At 42.9% G+C, this 20979-nt stretch overlaps 2 protein-coding genes across 7 annotated transcripts in view; one reads left to right on the forward strand and one right to left on the reverse strand.

Annotated features, from left to right (window-relative positions):
- slc48a1a (solute carrier family 48 member 1a) overlaps nt 1–20979 on the forward strand; it is a 1064469-nt gene that overhangs the window by 319843 nt on the left and 723647 nt on the right. The window lies entirely within an intron of this gene.
- The window catches only part of hdac7a (histone deacetylase 7a), a 291449-nt gene that overhangs the window by 32722 nt on the left and 237748 nt on the right, over nt 1–20979 (reverse strand). For all 6 annotated transcript variants that reach the window (XM_028792700.2, XM_051924333.1, XM_051924334.1 and 3 more), the window contains 5 exons: nt 19475–19582; nt 18684–18739; nt 13475–13562; nt 9695–9814; nt 4026–4123 (listed from right to left, as the gene is read on the reverse strand). In XM_028792700.2, the coding sequence (XP_028648533.2) occupies nt 4026–4123; nt 9695–9814; nt 13475–13562; nt 18684–18739; nt 19475–19582 (470 nt within the window). The remainder of the gene's footprint in view (nt 1–4025; nt 4124–9694; nt 9815–13474; nt 13563–18683; nt 18740–19474; nt 19583–20979) is intronic.

Here is a 20979-nt window from a genome sequence, read left to right on the forward strand (position 1 = left end):
GGGTCACGGGTGGCTGGCTTTTGGTTCACACAGAGTTGAGAATCACTGTTGTATTCAATGGGAGAGGGTCACGTACAGATCTCAGTTATCAGCACTGCTCTGCTATGACTGTTGACGGCGAAGAGATTCTCGGTGGGCTCAGACCTCAATGATTAGCAGCAGTGATTCTCCTAGAGGGAAGATGACTATCAGTAGAGATTCTCCAAAAAGAAGCCCCCGCCCGATTTGACTGTTGTCATGGACTGGGTCTCAAAGACACTAACAGGCAAAATTGGATTGTGGGGAAAGAAAAAAAAAAAAGTAAATCCGGTCTTGGGCATAACTCGAAGGTTGCATGCGTCTATGGATCGCCTCCCCTATGAGTTAAATCGTATTTAGCAGTCAACATGTTAAGAAATGCCTTAAATATTTACCTAACTTTGTTTTGTTCTTTACCCGAGGTTTGTTATGGTTTTCCTCTCCTCATTTTTTTGTGGAAATGTAGCATTTATAACACTTTAAAAACTTGACTCTAATTTTGGGCCTGTGTTGGCGTCGAGCCTGCCGTTTGAGTTTGGGGCTGTGCTGTCTTTAGTGGCGATGAACACTTTGTGGAGCCAAACGTAGGTGAACTGCTGCTTTGACTTATAGCTTTTTTTGATATTCTGTTACCTTGGTACTGCTCTGCAACTATGCTAACCTCCACTAAGCTACGGAGTTAAAAAATATATATATATTTTAACATATTACCAACAGTCTCTAGCGGGACATCACCAAGCAGAAAGGGCAATCGTGCTCGATTCACCAAAGGGGAAGGATTGCGCTACAAAGATACTTCTATAGAAAAAAAACTGGGTTGCAACACCAGAAAAGGTTGAGAAGTAATATTTTTCAGCACAATTACAATATACAACCACAAGGTGGCATTGCATTTAATTTAAGCAATTTGGTTGCAAACCCAGCTCAGGAGATAGAGCCACCAACTCCACATACCAGCAAGGGATTCAAAATCCTAATGAAGCTGTAGAACCCGACGAGGGTCCCAGAGGGGGTCAATCAAGGCTTTAATGTGTGCCATACCTCTAAGTTGCCTGCCCCCATCGGGGACGGCGAGGTTCTGCTTGTGTTTTAAATCTCTCGCTCTCTCATCGCCAAAGTTCAAAGCCCTCCACTGCCGTCTGGTTCCCATTTAGGGCTTGTCGTCCTTGCACGTCATTGTCAGTTCTATGGAAGCCCATCTGAAATCCATTAGGCCTAATTATCCAGCTTTAGATTCTCTATAACAAACCACCCCCCACCCCCCAACAATCCATGCCACCCCGCTTCTCAGCGCAGACAAACAGCCACCCTTTTCAGACCAATAAAGCAACACGCCGGGAGTGTAATATCTTAATGCGCACAATAGCGCGGTGGGGGTGGGGGTGAGGAGGGGGTCCGGCCGCCAGAGGCTCCCGTAGTACAAAGTGTTATTGTTTACAGATGTAGTGCGTCCCCCCCTTGCTTTACTTCAGTGTTTTGTCCCTGGAGTAAAGAGAAAGCAGCTATGCCAGCTCTGTGCCATTTTGCTGGGAGCAGACTCGTGTTATTCTACGACCGGGGCTGGGAAGGATCGAGTGAGCGAATGACGAACAAAACGTATCTGTTTGGACTGGAGACTGCAATGCAGATTAAGACGCAGCTGCTACCATGCACCATTGAGCTGTGGTCTGGGGAAAAGCTGGTGAGGCCCATCCCAGGACTGGATGGGAACTGAGGCTTGAAATAAAGCGAACCGTCCCGTAATGTCGGCCCATCTCGCCCTTTGATTCGTGAATGACACTGTGGCCTTTTACTTCATATGTGGCTAAAAATAAGCTTCTTACTGGAATGTGCAAAGCAACTGAGCGTCCTTCCGTTCATGACTACCTCGAAGTGGGGGGGGGGGTCGGGTGATGATCGGCAAATATCCCTTCAGATACGAAGTGTAAGAGACACCTTCCTCCTCTTTCTCTGCCGAAACAGAGGCAGTGGGAACATTTTAGCAGTCGTGCACTTGAGAAAGAAGAGAGGAAGTCATGGATAAGGATTTCAGTGGGATAGCGGAGTGGATATTTAGGTCAGGAAAAGGGAAAATATAAGGAGAAAAGGAAACATGGGGTACAGAATTGTGACCGAAAAAGAAGAAACGGGAGAAAAGAATGGAGGGCTGGAGTCCAGAATGGGAACCAAAGTGAAGAAAGAAAGGGAAAAGGGATACAGGAGAGTGGATGGGAGGTGACAAATAATGAAAAAATAAATGGGGACAAAAGAGGAGACAGGGTGGTAGTACACCATATCCATGTATCTATCGACCTTATATAATGTCATCCTTATCTCTCTCTCTCTCTTATTATATATATATATATATATATATATATATATATATATATATATATATATATATATATATATATATAGACACAGAGACACACACACACACAGTCGACCCTCGATATACTGTACGACCGGCCTGACATGCAAACAACTTGATTTACAACCAAAATTTTTGTTTTGAATTACGACCAACATCTTGCGTTACGACCCGAATGTGGTCACGTGTATCCACTTGTGAGATTGTAAACAAACAGCCGAGTGCGTTTGTAAGTGTCAGTCGGAGCCCAGATACATGTGTTTGTGAATGTAATTTCAGTCAGTGCAGTGATTTATATAATTTATTTCGATAATTGCTAAGGAAGGAAGAGAAGGTAACGAAGATAAAGAAAGCGATCACAATCGAAACGAAGAAGGAAATTGTGCGGAAATATGAAAGTGGCGTTTGTGTGACCGATCTCGCTAATATGTACAGCATGTCGAAATCCACCATCGACAATTTTACAAAGAAAAGATTTGTATAAGGAGGCTCCTTCCAAACAATAACCACCTTCCATTTAATTCTCCTCCTCCTCCCTTCCTGCAGCCCAAAGATGTCAACTTAAATGGTGAGTACAGTATGAAATTGTTGTTTCTGGTAGGCTAGGCACTTTTTATAACTTTTTGGTTAGTACATTAGAAAAATTATTGGTGTTTTGGTAAATTATACACATTATACAACCCTTTTTTATTATGAAAAGGTTAAGTAAGTGTTGCTGTGGGAGGTTCGGAACGCATTATGGGTATTTAAATTATTTCTTATGGGAAAAATAGTCTTGACTTACAACCAGCCCTCGTGAACAAATTGAGTTCTTAAGTCAAGGGTCCACTCTATATATATATATATATATATATATATATATATATATATATATATAAAAAATCCTACGTCCGTCTGTCTTTATGTCTGTCCGCTTTTCACGAGAGAACTACTTCATGTATTTAGATCGGGTTTTTTTTTCTAGAATTTGCTTGAACATTCCGGTTGATTTTGCAACTTCTCTCATCGCACTCAGTATCACAGTTGCGGTACTGCGGTACCGATTTATTCGTGCTAATCTAAGAGAGACGTAGCGGCCCAAGGGGAGGAGGGTAGGGCCTCAGGAGTAGGGAGCGGGGCAGGGCCCTCCTCACTCACATGTCAGCCTCAGGGCGTATCTTAGATCCACTTAGCTAGCGAACGAGAGAACTACTTAACGGATTTAGGCTGTGTGTTTTTTTTCTAGAATTTGCTTGAACATTCCTCGCTAAGAATCATAGTTTGCTTGCAGTACCGATTTATTTAACTGAATCCGAGAGAGAGCCTGGGGGCCGAGGGGAGGGGAAAGTGGGCGGGGCCCTCCTCACTCACGTGCCAGCCTCCATTGTTTACCTGAATCCGTTCGAGCCATATTTTAAAAAAACGGAGTGAGACGACCAGAATGTAAAAAGGGTAAGAGAGGTGGGCTACTGCGAATAAGACAGCGCGGACAAAGTGGGATAAAACGGTCAATGAGATGGGAGGAGGAGAATTTAGGGCTGATCAGATTAGATGACTTAACATCAAGGAGCACAAAATATCATCAAAATATGGCAGACGACGCAGGCTGAAATTATGAACGGGGTGCAGTAGTGCAGATGTGATGGGCTTTGGCATTAATGTCCGCTCCTCTTCTTACCTGAATGCGGCAAGATACTCTGCATCTCCCATGGGTGGGTCCAGACCCCCAGTCCAGGCTACGTTAACATTAAAACCTTCGCCTGGTCCAGTCCCGACCTGCAAAAGAAAGAAGGCTGGTGTCAGAAAACGTGCAGACTGAGCTGTTACACTGCCATTCAGGCATCTTCTGAGTGTTCATTCACGGCAGCAACACAAACAATCATGACGTCTCCGGGTCTACAGATGACATGGCAACTATCTGCCTACAATACAAAAGTATTAAAGAAGTATGTACACACATACAGTATACTGCATATATGATACATGCTAATCAGCCACAACATCAAAACCATCTGCCAAATATTGTGTAGGTCCACCTCGTAACCTGTCGAGGCATGGACTTCACAAGACCTCTGAAGGCATCCTGTGGTATCTTAGCAGCAGACCCCTCACGCTCCGCAGGTTGGGTGGTGGGACCTACATGGATCGGACATCCCACAGATGCTTGACTAGTCTGAGATCTGAGGAATTTGGAGGCCTTATACTCTTTGCCATGTTCCTCCAACCATTCCTGAGCAATTTTTTGCAGTGTAGCATCCTGATGAAAGAGGGCACTGCCATTGCGGAATACCGAGGTGTACGTAGTCTGCAAGAATCATCACGTAGGTCGTACGTGTCCAAGTAACACCCACATGAAGGTCAGGACCCAGGGGTTTCCCAGCCGAACTTCCCATAGTGCATCCTGCTGCCATTAATACTCCACCTGGTCGTCCACATGATCTAAGCAGAGAATGTGATTCATTAGAATCACTTCAGGCCCCGAGTAAAACAGACACAAACTTGGAGGAACGGCATGCTGACGGCAGGCCCTGAAACTTAAGTGCAGCTTCTGACATGACTGACCACCCCATTCTATTGCACAGCCTTCAAACTCAATGCCTGCTACACTTTCCATAATGGCTTCCTGCCTTGTGCCCATTGCTGCTAAGATAGGCAATAGCCTGGAGTTAACCCAGAATTGGGTATGAGATGGTCATATTAAATGTTATTAGGATGTGCTAGCAACATGTGACAAAGAGGCTTTGAGATCAAACACTTCGATACATACCGTATATACTCGTGTATAACTTGGGTCTTGAAACCCGAAAAACCGATCATAAAATCAGACCCTGACTTATACACCCGTTCAAAAATGCATATCATTTTTTTTTTTTTTTTTTTTACATCTTCTTGCCTCCACCAATCTCACATCAGTTTCTCAGACACATCAAATTTTGTTGCAGCAGCACAGTTACCAAATTCTTTTGCCACTTCAACGACGTTTAATTTAAAACCAGTTTCATATTTTCTTCTGATTGAACGTAGATAAGGGAGGCTCTTACGATAAAGGTGTATGAGGGTGTGAGATACAAAAAACACAAATCAGTGCAAACTTTGCTCTGGAATAGTTCGGTATTACCGTGTGATCACGTAGCCACAATACATAGAAAACAAAGGCCGTGTGTTCCGTGGTTACTCTCTCAGGTGAATGTTAGCATATCATCATCTCTTGGACCAATAGAAAGTTTTCCGCATTCAACTTATACGACAGACATTATAAAATACCGGAAATTATATTGTAAAATCAAACCCCGACTTATCCGCGAGTATATACGGTATACAGAGGCAGGGCAGTAAATAAAATAATAAGATTATGATCAGAAGATGCGGGGGCAAGGTCAATGCCGAAAGTCAAAACTGATTATTTCACTGTATTATTTCTGCAGTGCATCATCTGTAGAAATGTATTTTGTAATGCATGTAGTAATAAAATGTATTGTATTTTTTCATTCTAGCATAAGGTGCCTTGCCAACATTTGTAGTAATACAATGTTTGTGATGTGCCATCTGTTGGAAAGTTGAATGCAATACATATGTCTCTGTTACATGACATTTGCTACTGGACTTACAGAAGCAGTTTTAATGTTTATGATGTGCCATCTGTTGGAATGACAGATGCAATGTATTTTATTATTATTATTATTATTGTTGTTCTGTGTGGTTGGAATAACATGGCAACCAGACGGGCACACAGATACAGACATTTGCCATTCTTCTAGGGTGGATTAAAGGACCAGAATACGAACACATAGGTTCAAAGGGTCAAAACCGGGAGAACTAAACCAAATTTGGCATCATTACCGAGCACCAAACTCTGAACACTATACAGGCGGGTCTCTGCAGAAACAATTTTTTTCTTTTCGCCTAAGTTTCTTTTTTGGCGATAAAATTTTTATTGATAAAATGAAACAGGAATGCAGATTTTTGAGCAATATAAGAACAAACACAAAACACCATCCCACTGGTGCTCACCCACCCCACCTTTTCGCCTGAATCTCAATTTCATCAAACAACAACTTTTTTTTTTTTTTTAAACTTACAAATGAGGTATTGACACTGTGACCGCAAGGTAGGGCTGCACGATAACAGAAAAAATGATTATCACGATTATTTTGCTCAAAATTTTTATCACGATTAATAATGACGATTATTTCTTTGGTAAATGAAGTCTGTGACCAAAGCAGTGTAGCCTCGGCCAGTTATTCACAGATGCTGCCCTAATCATATTAGCTGCGTTGTCCGTTGTGATGCACACAAGTCTTTCTTCCACCAAGCCCCAAGCGGACATCGCTTCTTTGAGGCCCACTGCAATAAACTCCGCTGTATGGTCTTGTGGGAAAAACGAAGTTTGCAAAAGCTTGCTTTTCATCTCAAACTCGCTGTCAATAAAATGAACTGTCAAGCTCAAATACGGTTCCGCAGTTCTGCTTGACCATAAGTCGGTCGTGGCAGCAAAATATTCAAGGCTGAGCCTGAGAATTTCTCTTTCTATTTCTTTTCGGCATTTCGCATACAGCGAGGGCAGCGCAACATTGGAAAAATGGTTGCGAGAGGGAATGCTATATCTTTTATCAAGTGTTGCGATCATTTTGTTAAACCCCTCACTGCTCACGGTGGTTATTGGACACATATCCTTGGCTATATGGTACGTGATCGCCTCTGTTATTTCCCGGTGTCTTTGCGAGCTAGGCAGATATGGTATTGCATTGAACAATGTCCCTGATATTGTTGTCTGTGTTGTGGATGGCTGGTAATTTTTTGTTGTTGCTGTTTGTGCCTTCAGTCGTTGAAATTCTTGATAGTGTACTTTGTGGTGGCTTTTAAGTTTGTTGTGTTACCTTGGGACGTTTGGACGGAACAGGAGCAAAGTTTGCACAAGACTCGTACCTGATCAACATCACATTCCTCGAAATCGAAATAATTCCAGACAACTGAGTATGACCCCTTTTTAGGAACTAACGATCGCACTTCTGCACGTTGCTCCGCCATCATATGTTTATTCTGACTGACTGTTATTGCTGCTATTGACTTCTACTGCTTCAGAAAGCGCTTGCAATCTAGACGCAGTAACGTCATAGTGACGCAGTCCAATCCGTAAACTCAGCCCATAAAAAAACAGTTTGGTCTTTATACTGTAAAATCGCGACGATATTTATTAACTGATCGTGGGTCATAAATATCGTTATCATGAGAAAAAAAAGATTAATCGTGCAGCCCTACCGCAAGGGGGCGCCTCAGACACAATTACACCCAACACTGTTCCGGGTTCAAATAAAAGACTTATTTGTCACTACCACCTTTTAAGGGAACACAATCACTATTAACCCCAATATTACCCCAACTCATCGTAACCCCCAAAATGGTTTCATTCACTGCTTCTTCTCTCGTTCCGCTCTCGTGTGAGAGGTGGGCGCAGACCCAGAAATGAATTGCTTGCTGAGAGCACTTCTTGGTCATGTGGAAACCAGGGCTGATCTCCATCAACCCAACCCCCGAACCCCAGCCCCTTCCAAACGCAGCGCCCTCTAGTGGCACCCAAGGACCCCGACAAGGCTGCACTTCCGCACTGCAAGTCTCATGCAACCCTGCTGGTGATCTAATGGAGATCAGCCCAGAGGAACACTGCCACCTTCGGGGCGAGGGTATGAACTGCACTGGCATGTATTTTTCACCTAGTCATCCATCCAATATTCATTCCTTCATTCTCAGTTAAGATGAGAATTGCATGGCATCCTGGATGGGTTGTGTCTCCAGTCCCACCATCTTTCTATTATATTGCCCTGGCCAGACAAGAGATCACCCTCCGCCCCAGTCGGGATGCCTGGCCATCCTCCTTGGTACTTACAACATGAATGAGGGCATATCAGCCATCACTAACTTTGAGGAGACTTTCAACATTTCTTGCCTCGCATTTCCTGTCATCCTACATTTACACCAATCGTTGTAGACACGGAACAAATATGAAGTGCATTTGTTCCAAATAACGATATATTATTTAGCCAATACAGCTCAAGGACCTCACACGCAAATAAAGAAGACTTGAGCTGGGAGAACTTTTTGCCCGAGTTAGTGGTGAGGATGGTATAGCAGGCTGCTTGCACAGATCGACACATTTACAACACAAAAGACACTAATAGAGAGATGTGAAGGAACTGAAGGTGGGCCGGGATTACAAGTTTTTTCGTTGGCTTCAGGGATTGTAGTGTTGATTGGCAGCCAAAGAATAATGAGACACAAAACGAGCCGCTACATAACGATCTCGCCTGTGCCCAGCATGCAATATCTGAAATAAACAAAGGTGAAGGTCTCGGTAAGGTTGACTTCTCAGGTCACCAAAACATTCTGACGGTGTTTTTGGACATGTCTGCTGTTGCAGAATGAGAGAAGCAATAAGCCATGGAATTAAATAAAGGGATTAATTAACAGCAACAATCTGCTTCTCATTAAGAAACTGGTTGGAATGAAACTGGCTGGAGTCTGAAGGCCCAATTTAGCTGGACATCTGTGGGCTCGTTTCACGTCTCATTTTTGATTTGGCTGCCGTTTAATGAAGAAAAGAATCAATTCAGAGGACTGAATCCTTTAAAACAGGGCTATTAAAATGAAAGGGAAAGAAGTTAATTAGCAGTGAAACCTGGTCACGGATTAGGAAAAGGGTGAGAATGAAAACCTGCAGCCACTGCGGCCCACCCCTGATTTAGATGAATAGGATTGATGAGCTGGTTGGGCTGAATGGCCTGATCTAGTCAACGGTTGTTGTAACATTCTGGGGGAGAACAGGCAAACTCCACACAGACAGCGTCCTGGCCAGCGTTCAAATGCTGGACTCTGTAGCTGCAAGGCAGCCGTGCCGCCTCAAAGTGGAGCAGTAATTCTTCTTTTCTTTTTTCTTACAAGATGAATCCTCCCAGACCTATCAGGCCTAACTGCTTCTTAAGCAGCCTCAGGATCGCTTTGATATTTCACATGGGCAGGATGCGTCTGAAATGGAAACAGATGAGGCTGCCTGTCTACTGCCAGCTTCTTCGGCAGCCCTTGCTCTCCCCCCACCCCTTGACTTTACTAAATAATGCTGTATAGAACAAAGACCCCTTTGAGGGGCACACACCGGTCTGACTAGGCCGCATCTCCATTTTAAACAGGCCTGGACACCCCCTAACCCCAACACCCCAGTCTGTACTTCTAGGATGGGACGACTCTGCAGACGTCACATTCTTCACGTCCAGATACTCCCCTGGTGCTGGAGTCCGCAAACCCTAAAATTATTGGACCAGATCAGCAGGGACGGGTTTAAGGATCCACACTTACCTCGTTCGGGGCACCACTGCCAGGGAAAAAATTTCCATTGTCGTAGCGATGCAGCGAAATGTATAACACGTTAGGGTCACTATAGAAAACTTCTTGGGTCCCGTTGCCATGATGGACGTCCTGCATTGAAGAGAAGAAACAATTTGACCTCATTAAGACTGTGGCAATAAGCCTATTGGAAAAACATCATCACAGGCAGGCGTCTTCAGCTGAGGGTCCGAAGGTTTTCCATCCTAGCCTCTTCCATTTGCTTTCTATAAAATGTCTATTCTAGTGCTTACCGCATATTTTCAATTCTAATCTGCACACTTCTTACAGTTTCAGAGGGCTAAAAAAAAATATAAGACGCGGATTAGAATTGCGTGTAGATAAGATTCGTGGTCGAGAGCTGGATGTGGCGTAAGAACAATATACTTGCGCTATTAGCTATTCCACCTCTTGGGGTAAGTCTTTCAGCTGAAAGGAAAGGAATTGAAAATAAAAGGGAAAAAGCGTCAATCTTTATTATTCATCAGACTCGCCGTTATCTCTCATAAATGAATTGTCATCTTTCCAGCCACCATCATCTTTACCTTCACCTTCGTTTCCCTAGAGAATGTAATCTTTGGATCCGTGCAAAGCATTGCTTATGCAACACTTCTTGGAAACATCTGACGATAATGCAGCTGACACCCACTGCGCTACTTCTGAAGGAGCCGCGTGTTTGATTTTTCAAAACTGGTGAGGGCCGGCTGAAGGAAAGGTGTGGATTAGAACCGCAAACTAACTTTTTTTCCCATTTAAGAAATTGCCAAAAATTGAATGCAGATTAGATTTGGGTGTGGATTAGATTAAAAAATTAGGGTATTATGGAATGAGCTGCATAATTTATTTAAAGAGACAAATTTGAGCTCCTTAGAACACTCTGTGATTTGACTAGTTTTGTTTTAAAGTGCTTTGTGCTACTGCTCACAATGAAAGGCTCTATATAATCCACATTTGTAATTGTGCCTGCAGTTAAAGGTGTTATCTTCTATATAAACGTCTACAAGTGCGAGTGTTGTGTGCCTGTCTGTCCGGTCCGGAAGTGTGAGGCTGCAGCATGAAGCTCAAAGAGAGCGGCTCTGTCGCAAAAGTGAAACCTCAGAGAAAAGAGAAACTCGCTTAGCCATTGATACACAAGGAAGGTGAACACGTTGGTAAAACGAAACCTCTGAGGAAAGAGAAGCTCGCTTAGCCATTGATAGACAATGGAGGCGAGCACATCGGAAAACTAAACCTCCGAGGAAAGAAAAACTCACTTAGCCATCGATAGATAACGGAGGCAAGTACATCGGCAAAACAAACCCTCCAAGGAAAGAGACGCTTGATTAGCTGCTGATAGACAATGGAGGCGAGCACATCGTCAAAACTAAACCTCTTAGGAAAGAAAAACTCACTGAACGTTTGATAGACAACGGAGGCGAGCACATCGGCAAAACAAAACCGCAGAGGAGAGAGAAACTTGCTTAACTGCTAATGCACAACTAATGCGATTGATTGATTGAAATCTATGGATTCTAGGAGCCCGGGCTTTTTACAGCACAGGCTTACACAGCTGGTATAAAATAAAAGCTGATATGGCTAAAGACCTTAGTAATAGTACTTATTATGCAAGGTGCTATACAAGTCCAACTGGACGGGTTACCTATTTTGACGTAATGTGCCAGGTGATATCTAAAGCAGAGACTGGTACGGCATAGTTCTTTACAAAGAAGTAGGCGTTAGCAATTACTGATTGATAGTACAATATAGTTGATAGTGCTGAGTCCACTACGACTCCTAAATCCTTCTCATAAGGTGTACAGTGATCCCTCGCTATATCGCGCTTCGCCTTTCGCGGCTTCACTCTATCGCGGATTTTATATGTAAGCATATTTAAATATATATCGCGGATTTTTTGCTGGTTCGCGGATTTCTGAGGACAATGGGTCTTTTAATTTCTGGTACATGCTTCCTCAGTTGGTTTGCCCAGTTGATTTCATACAAGGGACGCTATTGGCAGATGGCTGAGAAGCTACCCAACTTACTTTTCTCTCTCTCGCTCTGACTTTCTCTGATCCTGACGTAGGGGGTGTGAGCAGGGGGGCTGTTCGCACACCTAGACGATACGGACGCTCGTCTAAAAATGCTGAAAGATTATCTTCACGTTGCTATCTTCTGTGCAGCTGCTTCCTGAAGCGACATGCTGCACGGTGCTTCGCATACTTAAAAGCTCGAAGGGCACGTATTGATTTTTGACTGTTTGTTTTTCTCTGTCTCTCTCTTTCTTTGCTCCTGACGGAGGGGGTGTGAGCTGCCGCCTTCAACAGCTTTGTACCGGTGGTGCTTCGCATACTTAAAAGCCAAACAGCCCTATTGATTTGTTTGCTTTCCTCTCTGTTTGTGACAGTCTGTGCTCCTGATGCGCACTCCTTTGAAGAGGAAGATATGTTTGCATTCTTTTAATTGTGAGACAGAACTGTCATCTCTGTCTAGTCATGGAGCACAGTTTAAACTTTTGAAAAAGAGACAAATGTTTGTTTGCAGTGTTTGAATAACGTTCCTGTCTCTCTACAACCTCCTGTGTTTCTGCGCAAATCTGTGACCCAAGCATGACAATATAAAAATAACCATATAAACATATGGTTTCTACTTCGCGGATTTTCTTATTTTGTGGGTGGCTCTGGAACGCAACCCCCGCGATGGAGGAGGGATTACTGTACTCTCGATTTTCAGACCTCCCATTGTGTATTCAAACCTCACATTTTTACTTCCTATGTGTAATACTTTACATTTACGGACATTAAATTTCATCTGCCACAAATCTGCCCAAGCCGGTCTGCTATCCAAGTCCTTCTGTAATGATATAACGGATTCCAAATTATCTGCTAATCCACTTACCTTGGTATCATCTGCAAACTTAACCAGCTTGTTACTTATATTCCTATCTAAATCTTATCCTATCTAAATCTTGTGAATTTCCCCTTGGGATTAATAAAGTATCTATCTTTCTATCTATCTAAACCATTCACTGCAAAAAATGAAATCTAAGCAAGTGGAAAAGTATTTATACTGTGACATTAAATCTTGTTTTCCTTATTGTAAGAATTATCGACTTATCAAAATATGTGTATTTATGATCATTTAGCTTACTTTAAGAAATCTTGTCAAGTAAATTTTGCATACCCCATTGACAGATTTGTTTGCTAAATAAAAGCAAAGCTCCTCCCATTTAAAGTTTTTTGTGTCTCTAATTTTTGCACATGCATTTTTTGCAGTGATTTCTATTTATTAAACACAGCAGCAGCCCCAGCACTGCCCCCTGCTGGACGCCACTCTTAACATCAGCCAGTTCTGATGAGGTTCCTTGCACCATCACCCTCCTCTGCTTCCTGTGTCTGAGACATCTGCACCCATCTGCATACACCACACCCTGACCTCCCACCTCTTTGAGTTTGATGCCCACCCTGTCACATGGCACCTCATCAAATGCGTTCTGATAACTCTCCCTGTTTGCTATCCCAATGGAATATTGATTGGTTTGGCTTATTTCTTTAATGAAACATTTGTGTTAGGATTGACTGTGCAAAGCACTACATAAGACTGATAAAACATTTAACAAATTCTGTTCATAATAATTATGTGTTGCACTATTATGCACTGAGTTTCATTAAATTGTCCGTCTACATTGTTCTTTATTTCACAGGGACCCCTCATCCTCCATTAGGTTTCATATTCATGCAAAGCCCAAATCGTTCCAAAGCCGTTGGCGCTTCTTACCCAGTCCACTATGAGAATCTTGCTCGCGTTGAGTTTGTGTTGTAGTTGCTTTGCTGCAATGGCGACCGAGTTGAAGAAACAAAACCCCCTAAAAACAAAAGCACATTGGGCAGGGAGGCAGAGTTAGAGCTGACAAAGTCAGAAAAAAAAAGAAAAAAAGAAATAAATCAACTTCCTCCCTCACAGACCACCACCACCACCCCCATCCTGTCACCATCAACCCATAAATATCCAGTTTAGGATAGAATTATCCTGACATCATTATGGAACATCTGGCACTGATTAGCACTTGAAACACACAGACGCTCCACATTTAGGACCCTCACGCTTCATGGCAGGTGATGCGGCAAAGGGGAACTGAAGTGGAGCCAAGATGAGTGGCCACGGAGCACGCTGGCCCTGACGCCGAAGTTCAGGCCATACAACAGACGCCGTGTGTTGGGGTGGCCATGCCAGGTAAAGAGTCGGGGAGCAGATTATTATTTTCTTCCCCGTTTTCTGTCACAATTGCAAAGATTACATTTACATGGATATGCAAAGAAGAAAAACAAAAAGTTTTCAACTTTTTTATATCTTATTATGTTGCAGCCTTGTGCTAAACTCATTTAACCCCCATCTCAAGCAACACTCCACAGCTCAGAATGATAAAGAGAAACGCCTTGTTGATGTTAAAGGTCAGAGGAGAATGGCTGACAGTACGGCTACTGTGACTCGCATCACCGCACCTGGGGAGAACAGGAAAACCTCTCAGTCCTTGTCTGCTAGTCAGTCTGTGCAGATGTTTCATTTGCTCCGTGCCAGCAGGTGGCACTGGTGTGCAAACTGTAGCACACAGGGAAAGAAAAAAAAAAAAAACACTGGGACACTCAAGGTCAGAATTTTGGTTCCAAAGTTGTCTATCTTGTCTGTATGGTCCTTGAGAGCAACTATGGAAAATTTGGTACAGATCAGTCAAAGGGAACGTACAGATGGACAGTCATTCTACATTTAATATATTCAGTGCATCCGGAAAGAATTCACAGCGCATCACTTTTTCCACATTTTATTATGTTACAGCCTTATTCCAAAATGGATTAAATTCATTTTTTTCCTCAGAATTCTACACACAACACTCCATAATGACAACGTGAAAAAAGTTTACTTGAGATTTTTGCAAATTTATTAAAAATAAAAAAATTGAGAAAGCACATGCACATAAGTATTCACAGCCTTTGCCATGAAGCTCAAAATTGAGCTCAGGTGCATCCTGTTTCCCCTGATCATCCTTGAGATGTTTCTGCAGCTTAATTGGAGTCCACCTGTGGTAAATTCAGCTGATTGGACATGATACACAGTCATATGAAAAAGTTTGGGAGCCCCTCTCAGCCTGCATAATAATTGACTCTGCTTTCAACAAAAAAGATAACAGTGGTATGTCTTTCATTTCCTAGGAACATCTGAGTACTGGGGTGTTTACCGAACAAAGATTTTTAGTGAAGCAGTATTTAGTTGTATGAAATGAAATCAAATGTTAAAAACTGGCTGTGCACAAATGTGGGTCCCCTTGTCATTTTGCTGATTTGAATGCCTGTCACTGCTCAATGCTGATTACTGGCAACACCAAATTGGTTGGATGAGCAAGTTAAGCCTTGAACTTCATAGACCGGTGTGTCCAATCATGAGATATAAAGGTATTTAAGGTGGTCAATCCCAAGTTGTGCTCCCCTTTGACTCTCCTCTGAAGAGTGACAGCATGGGATCGTCAAAGAAACTCTCAAAATATCTGAAAACAAAGATTGTTCAGTCTCATGGTTTAGGGGAAGGCTACAAAAAGCCATCTCAGTGGTTTAAACTGTCAGTTTCAACTGTAAGGAATGGAATCAGGAAATGGAAGGCCACAGGCACAGTTGCTGTTAAACCCAGCAGGTCTGGCAGGCCAAGAAAAATACAGGAGCAGCATATGCGCAGGATTGTGAGAATGGTTACAGACAACCCACAGATCACCACCAAAGACCTGCAAGAACATCTTGCTGTAGATGGTGTATCTGTACATCGTTCTACAATTCAGCGCAATTTGCACAAAGTACTTAGAGTATGTATGGCAGGGTGATGAGAAAGAAGCCCTTTCTGCACTCACGCCACAAACAGAGTCACTTGTTGTATGCAAATGCTCATTTAGACAAGCCAGATTAATTTTGGAGCAAAGTGCTTTGGACTGATGAGAAAAAAATTGAGTTATTTAGTCATAACAAAAAGTGCTTTGCATGACGGAAGAAGAACACCTGCTACATACTGTCAAATTTGGTGGAGGTTCCATCATGCTGTAGGGCTGTGTGGCTAGTTCAGGGACTGGGGTCCATGTTAAAGTTGAGGGTCAGATGAATTCAACCCAATATCAACAAATTCTTCAGGATAATGTTCAAGCATCAGTCACAAAGTTGAAGTTATGCAGGGGTTGGATATTCCAACAAGACCATGACCCAAAACACAGTTTGAAATCTACAAAAGGCATTCATGCAGAGGGAGAAGTACAATGTTCTGGAATGGCCATCACAGTCCCCTGACTTGAATATCATCGAAAATCTATGGGAAGATTTGAAGCAGGCTGTCCATGCTCGGCAGCCATCAAATTGAACTGAACTGGAGAGATTTTGTATGGAAGAATGGTCAGAAATACCTCCATCCAGAATCAAGACACTCATCAAAGGCTATTGGAGGACAGCATCTAGAAGCTGTTATATTTTCAAAAGGAGGCTCAGCTAAGTATTGATGTCATATCTCTGTTGGGGTGCTCAGATTTATGCACCTGTCTTGTTTTGTTATGATGCATATTGCATATTTTCTGTTAATCCAATAAACTTAATGTCACTGCTGAAATACTACTGTCTCCATAAAGCATGTCATATATTAAAAGGAAGTTGCTACAATGATAAACAAAAATCCAAACAATTAAGAGGGGTTCCCAAACTTTTTCATATGACTATATATATATATATATATATATATATATATATATATATATATATATATATATATATATACTCTTCAAAAGTTTTAGGCAGGTGTGAAAAAATGCTGTAAACAAAGAATGCTTTCAGAAATGGAAGTGTTAATCATTTATTTTCATCAATCAACAAAATGCAGTGAATGAACAAAAGAGAAATCTAAATCAAATCAATATTTGGTGTGACCACCCTTTGCCTTCAAAACAGCATCAATTCTTCTAGGTACACTTGCACACAGTTTTTGAAGGAAATCGGCTGGTAGGTTGTTCCAAACATCTTGGAGAACTAACCACAGATCTTCTGTGGATGTAGGCTTCCTCACATCATTCTGTCTCTTCATGTAATCCCAGACACACTCGATGATGTTGAGCTCAGGGCTCTGTGGGGGCCATACCATCACTTCCTGGACTTCTTGCTCTTCTTTACGCTGAAGGTAGTTCTTAATGACTTTGGCTTAATGTTTGGTGTCCTGCTGCAGAATAAATTTGGGGCCAATCATACGCCTCCCTGATGGTATTGCATGATGGATAAGAGTCTGCCTGTATTTCTCAGCATTGAGAGCACCATTAATCCTGACCAAATCTCCAACACCATTTGCAGAAATGCAGCCCCAAATGTTCAAGGAACCTCCACCATGCTTCACTGTTGCCTGCAGACACTCATTATTGTTCCGCTCTCCAGCCCTTCGACGAACAAACTGCCTTCTGCTACAGCCAAATATTTCAAATTTTGACTCATCAGTCCAGAGCACCTGCTGCCATTTTTCAACACCCCAGTTCCTATGTTTTCATGCATACTTGAGTCGCTTGGCCTGGTTTCCACGTCAGATGTATGGCTTTTTGGCTGCAACTCTTCCATGAAGATAACATCTGGCCAGACTTCTCCGGACAGTAGACGGGTATACCTGGGTCCCACTGGTTTCTGCCCGTTCTGAGCTGATGGCGCTGCTGGACATCTTCCAATTTCGATGGGTAATAAGCTTGATGTGACTTTCATTTGCTGCAATAAGTTTCCTTGGCCGACCACTGCATCTACAATCCTCAACGTTGCCCGTTTCTTTGTGCTTCTTCAAAAGAGCTTCAACAGCACATCTTGAAACCCCAGTCTGCTTTGAGATCTTTGTCTGGGAGAGACCTTGCTGATGCAGTAGAACTACCTTGTGTCTTGTTGCTGTGCTCAATCTTGCCATGACATGAAACTGTCTTCCACAACCTCACCTTGGTAGCAGAGTTTGGCTGTTCCTCACCCAGTTTTAAGCCTCCTACACAGCTGTTTCTGTTTCAGTTAATGACTGTGTTTCAACCTACGTGTGACATTGACGATCATTAGCACCTGTTTGGTATCATTGGTTGATCAGACACCTGACTAGAATCCTACAAAATCCCTGACTTTGTGCAAGTGGACCTATAAGAATTGATGCTGGTTTGAAGGCAAAAGGTAGTAACACCAAATATTGATTTGATTTAGATTTCTCTTTTGTTCACTCACTTTGTTTATTGTTATCAATTTACAAAATGCAATCATTATTTATATTTCTGAAAGCATTCTTTGTTTACAGCATTTTTTCCACACCTGCCTAAAACTTTTGCACAGTACTGTATATATTGAATATATATATATTCAACGCCTGCCTGTCTGCTTTTCACGAGAGTACTACTTAACGGATTTTGATAGAGGTTTTTATTTTCTAGAATTTGCTTGAACATTCCGACTTCTCTCATCGAGCTAAGAATCAGTGTGCTTGCAGGAGTGATATAATCTAATCTAATCTGAGACAGAGGCTGTGGGCCGATAGGAGGGGGAAGCGTGACATCAGGAGTGGTGAGCCGGGCAGGGCACCCCTCGCTGTCTTGATTCACCACTACGCGTTGTGGAGCTGAGCGGGACTGCTAGTATATACACACACAAATATATATATGTATATAATAAAACACGTAAAGCAGTACATACATAGAGGCATGTATACACCCTATAATCAAAGCTATGTGGAGAGCATAAGTTTCCAGGTGTAAATTACTTACATTAGGTGTTGCAGCATGGGGTCCAGAGTCCCCCCTCTGCACACACTCCAAGCACAAACACATGTAAACAGTGCTGTTTATAAACTGTAGTCCACACTGTACTCTGTATACATATTTATAACACACAAACAGCACACACACACAATAATATTTCACATTTTACAATCCTCCCAAATCACCTGCTTGTAAAACCGAGACACTTACATGGCATTGGATGGTTCAGCATGATGTCCTGGCGGCCTCACTATGGCAAAACCATTCTGGAAAAGGGAAGGGAGCCATAAAGAGATCATCATAGCTCTTCAAAGATTTATGTCAACATGATGCTACTTCAAATTACAGTAATGTAAGTAAAAAATTAAGAACTGCCAAAATAAATAATCCCCCAGTCCCCCCCCCCCACACACACAGAGCTTTAACCCTCCACAACCCCCCCTTTGCCCAAAAGCCTTCCTCTGTTTTGCTTCTGGAACGTTGGCAGGGATGAGCTAGCAGCCAAGACGGCGGGCAAAGAGGCCTGTCATTTGTCTTGTTGAAAAGTTCTGTAAACACCCGGCAGTAGCTCTTGTGGGTGCTGTCTTTCCGCCAGACGAGAGGCCACGCTTGCTTATTGTTACCAATGAAAAGCCAGGCAGTGCTGTGGGACATGATGATACCAGCGCCTCAGCCGTATGCCAACCAGCTCAGAGCACATCATGTAAGTAAAGGAAGTGGAGCCTCAAGCTGAGGGCAGCTGTTATTTAGATCCCTGCAGTGGCTCCGTCATCATTCACACACTTTGACAGCACCATCGGATATTCTAACTCTTTGAGTCAAGTGATTGATGGATTTTCGCTTTGCCACCATCGGGCCAGACTGCTAATGCTACAGGTCGTAGTTTACAACCAGCAATCCCAACACAAACGTGTACGTCTGAATGTCCTCAGTTTGTGACATGTTTCAAAGTAAGACCACTTTTAAAAAATGTCCCACTAGCTGATGCAAACATTCTCTACCTTAAGTTCTCCCTTGGCCACCCTGAAGGCCAACTCTGTGACGCAGCCAGCAGCCATTCGGGCAGATGTGGACGTATGCATCTCGTTCCAAATGGTGTCGCTGTCCACCTGTCAAGATACAAAATTTGGGATCAGCAAAGAACACACTGAAAGTGGACAACTGTGGGACAGCAACACAAAAGCAGTAAACAACACCTATTTGCATGGTAGTCCTGCTTAAGGCTTGCATTTCGTGACCAGTTGGGAGGACGACGTTGAACATTGTATGATGTGCTACAAATTACGCAGAATATTAAGATAAAAACAGGAGAAATATCAAACCTAAGCTGCTGTGTAGAAAATGGGAGGGGTTTATCACCAGGGGCAGGGCCAAACCTGGGGTAGCTGGTCTAGGGAGGCGGGGTGTAAATTTCAGTGAAGCCAGTTGGCTGGTCTTAAGGGAGGGTGGGGTCAAACCTGGTATAGGACAGCAAATCAGTTAAACTCTAGCCAGGTGGGTGGTCTCAAATCTGGGGATGCTGAATTAGAAAAGTGGAGCACAATTTTTCAATAAAGCAAAGAAGGTGTTGTGCCTGTCCTGGGAATGCTGGTCTAAAAAGGGGGAGCAACAATTTTCAGTGAATCTGGCTGGGCGATCTCGGTGGGTGGGGCCTAACGTGGGGAAGCAGGTCTATATAGGTGGAGAAACAATTTTAAATGAAAGCAGTTGGGTGGTCTCAAACCAGGGAAACCAATTAAGAAAGGTGGAGCAATCATTTTCAGTGAAGCCAGTTGGGTGGCCTCCTGGTAGATGGGGGTCAAACCTGGGGAACCCAAACAATCATTTTAATTGAAGCCATTTGGGTGGTCTTAAACCTGTAGAAAGGTGGAACAAAATTTATTTTTGTGAAACCAGATTGGTGGTTTCTTCATAAGGTGGGGCCAATTTTGGTAAAGCTTGTCTGCATACATGGAGCAATAATTTTAAGTGAAAAATGGTGGGTGGTCTCAAACCAATGGAAGCAACAAGTGAAGAATTAATTTTCACTGAAGCCAGGTGGGTGGTTTCCCCTAAGGAGGTGGGTATCAGACCTTGAGAAGCTAGTCTAGGAAGGCAGTAAAACCAGTTGGGTGGTCTCTAAAAGAGTGGGGCCCAAACTGAAAAAGCTGGTCTATTAAGTCAATTAAGCGATTTTTGGTGAAGCCAGTTGGGTGGTTTCTGTGGGGAGGGTAGGGTCAAATCCATAAAAAAGTGGTCTCTAAAAGAACAGCAACCATCTTAAATGAAAACAGGTGGGTGGTCTCAAAACAGGGAAGCTGATCAAGAAAGGTGGAGCAAAACTTTTCAGTGAAGCCAGTTAGGTGGTTTTCTGTGAAAGGGGAGGGCAGGGCCAGACCCTAACAAGGTTTAGAAAGGCGGAGCAATCATTTTTAGTAAAGCAAGTTGGGTGGTCTCCAAGGGGACGGGATCCAATTTGGGGAAAGCTGGGCTATAAAGACAGAAAAATCATTTTTAGTGAAGCCAG

The sequence above is a fragment of the Erpetoichthys calabaricus genome, chromosome 3 (genome assembly GCF_900747795.2).
Source record: "Erpetoichthys calabaricus chromosome 3, fErpCal1.3, whole genome shotgun sequence".
Lineage (NCBI taxonomy): Eukaryota > Metazoa > Chordata > Cladistia > Polypteriformes > Polypteridae > Erpetoichthys > Erpetoichthys calabaricus.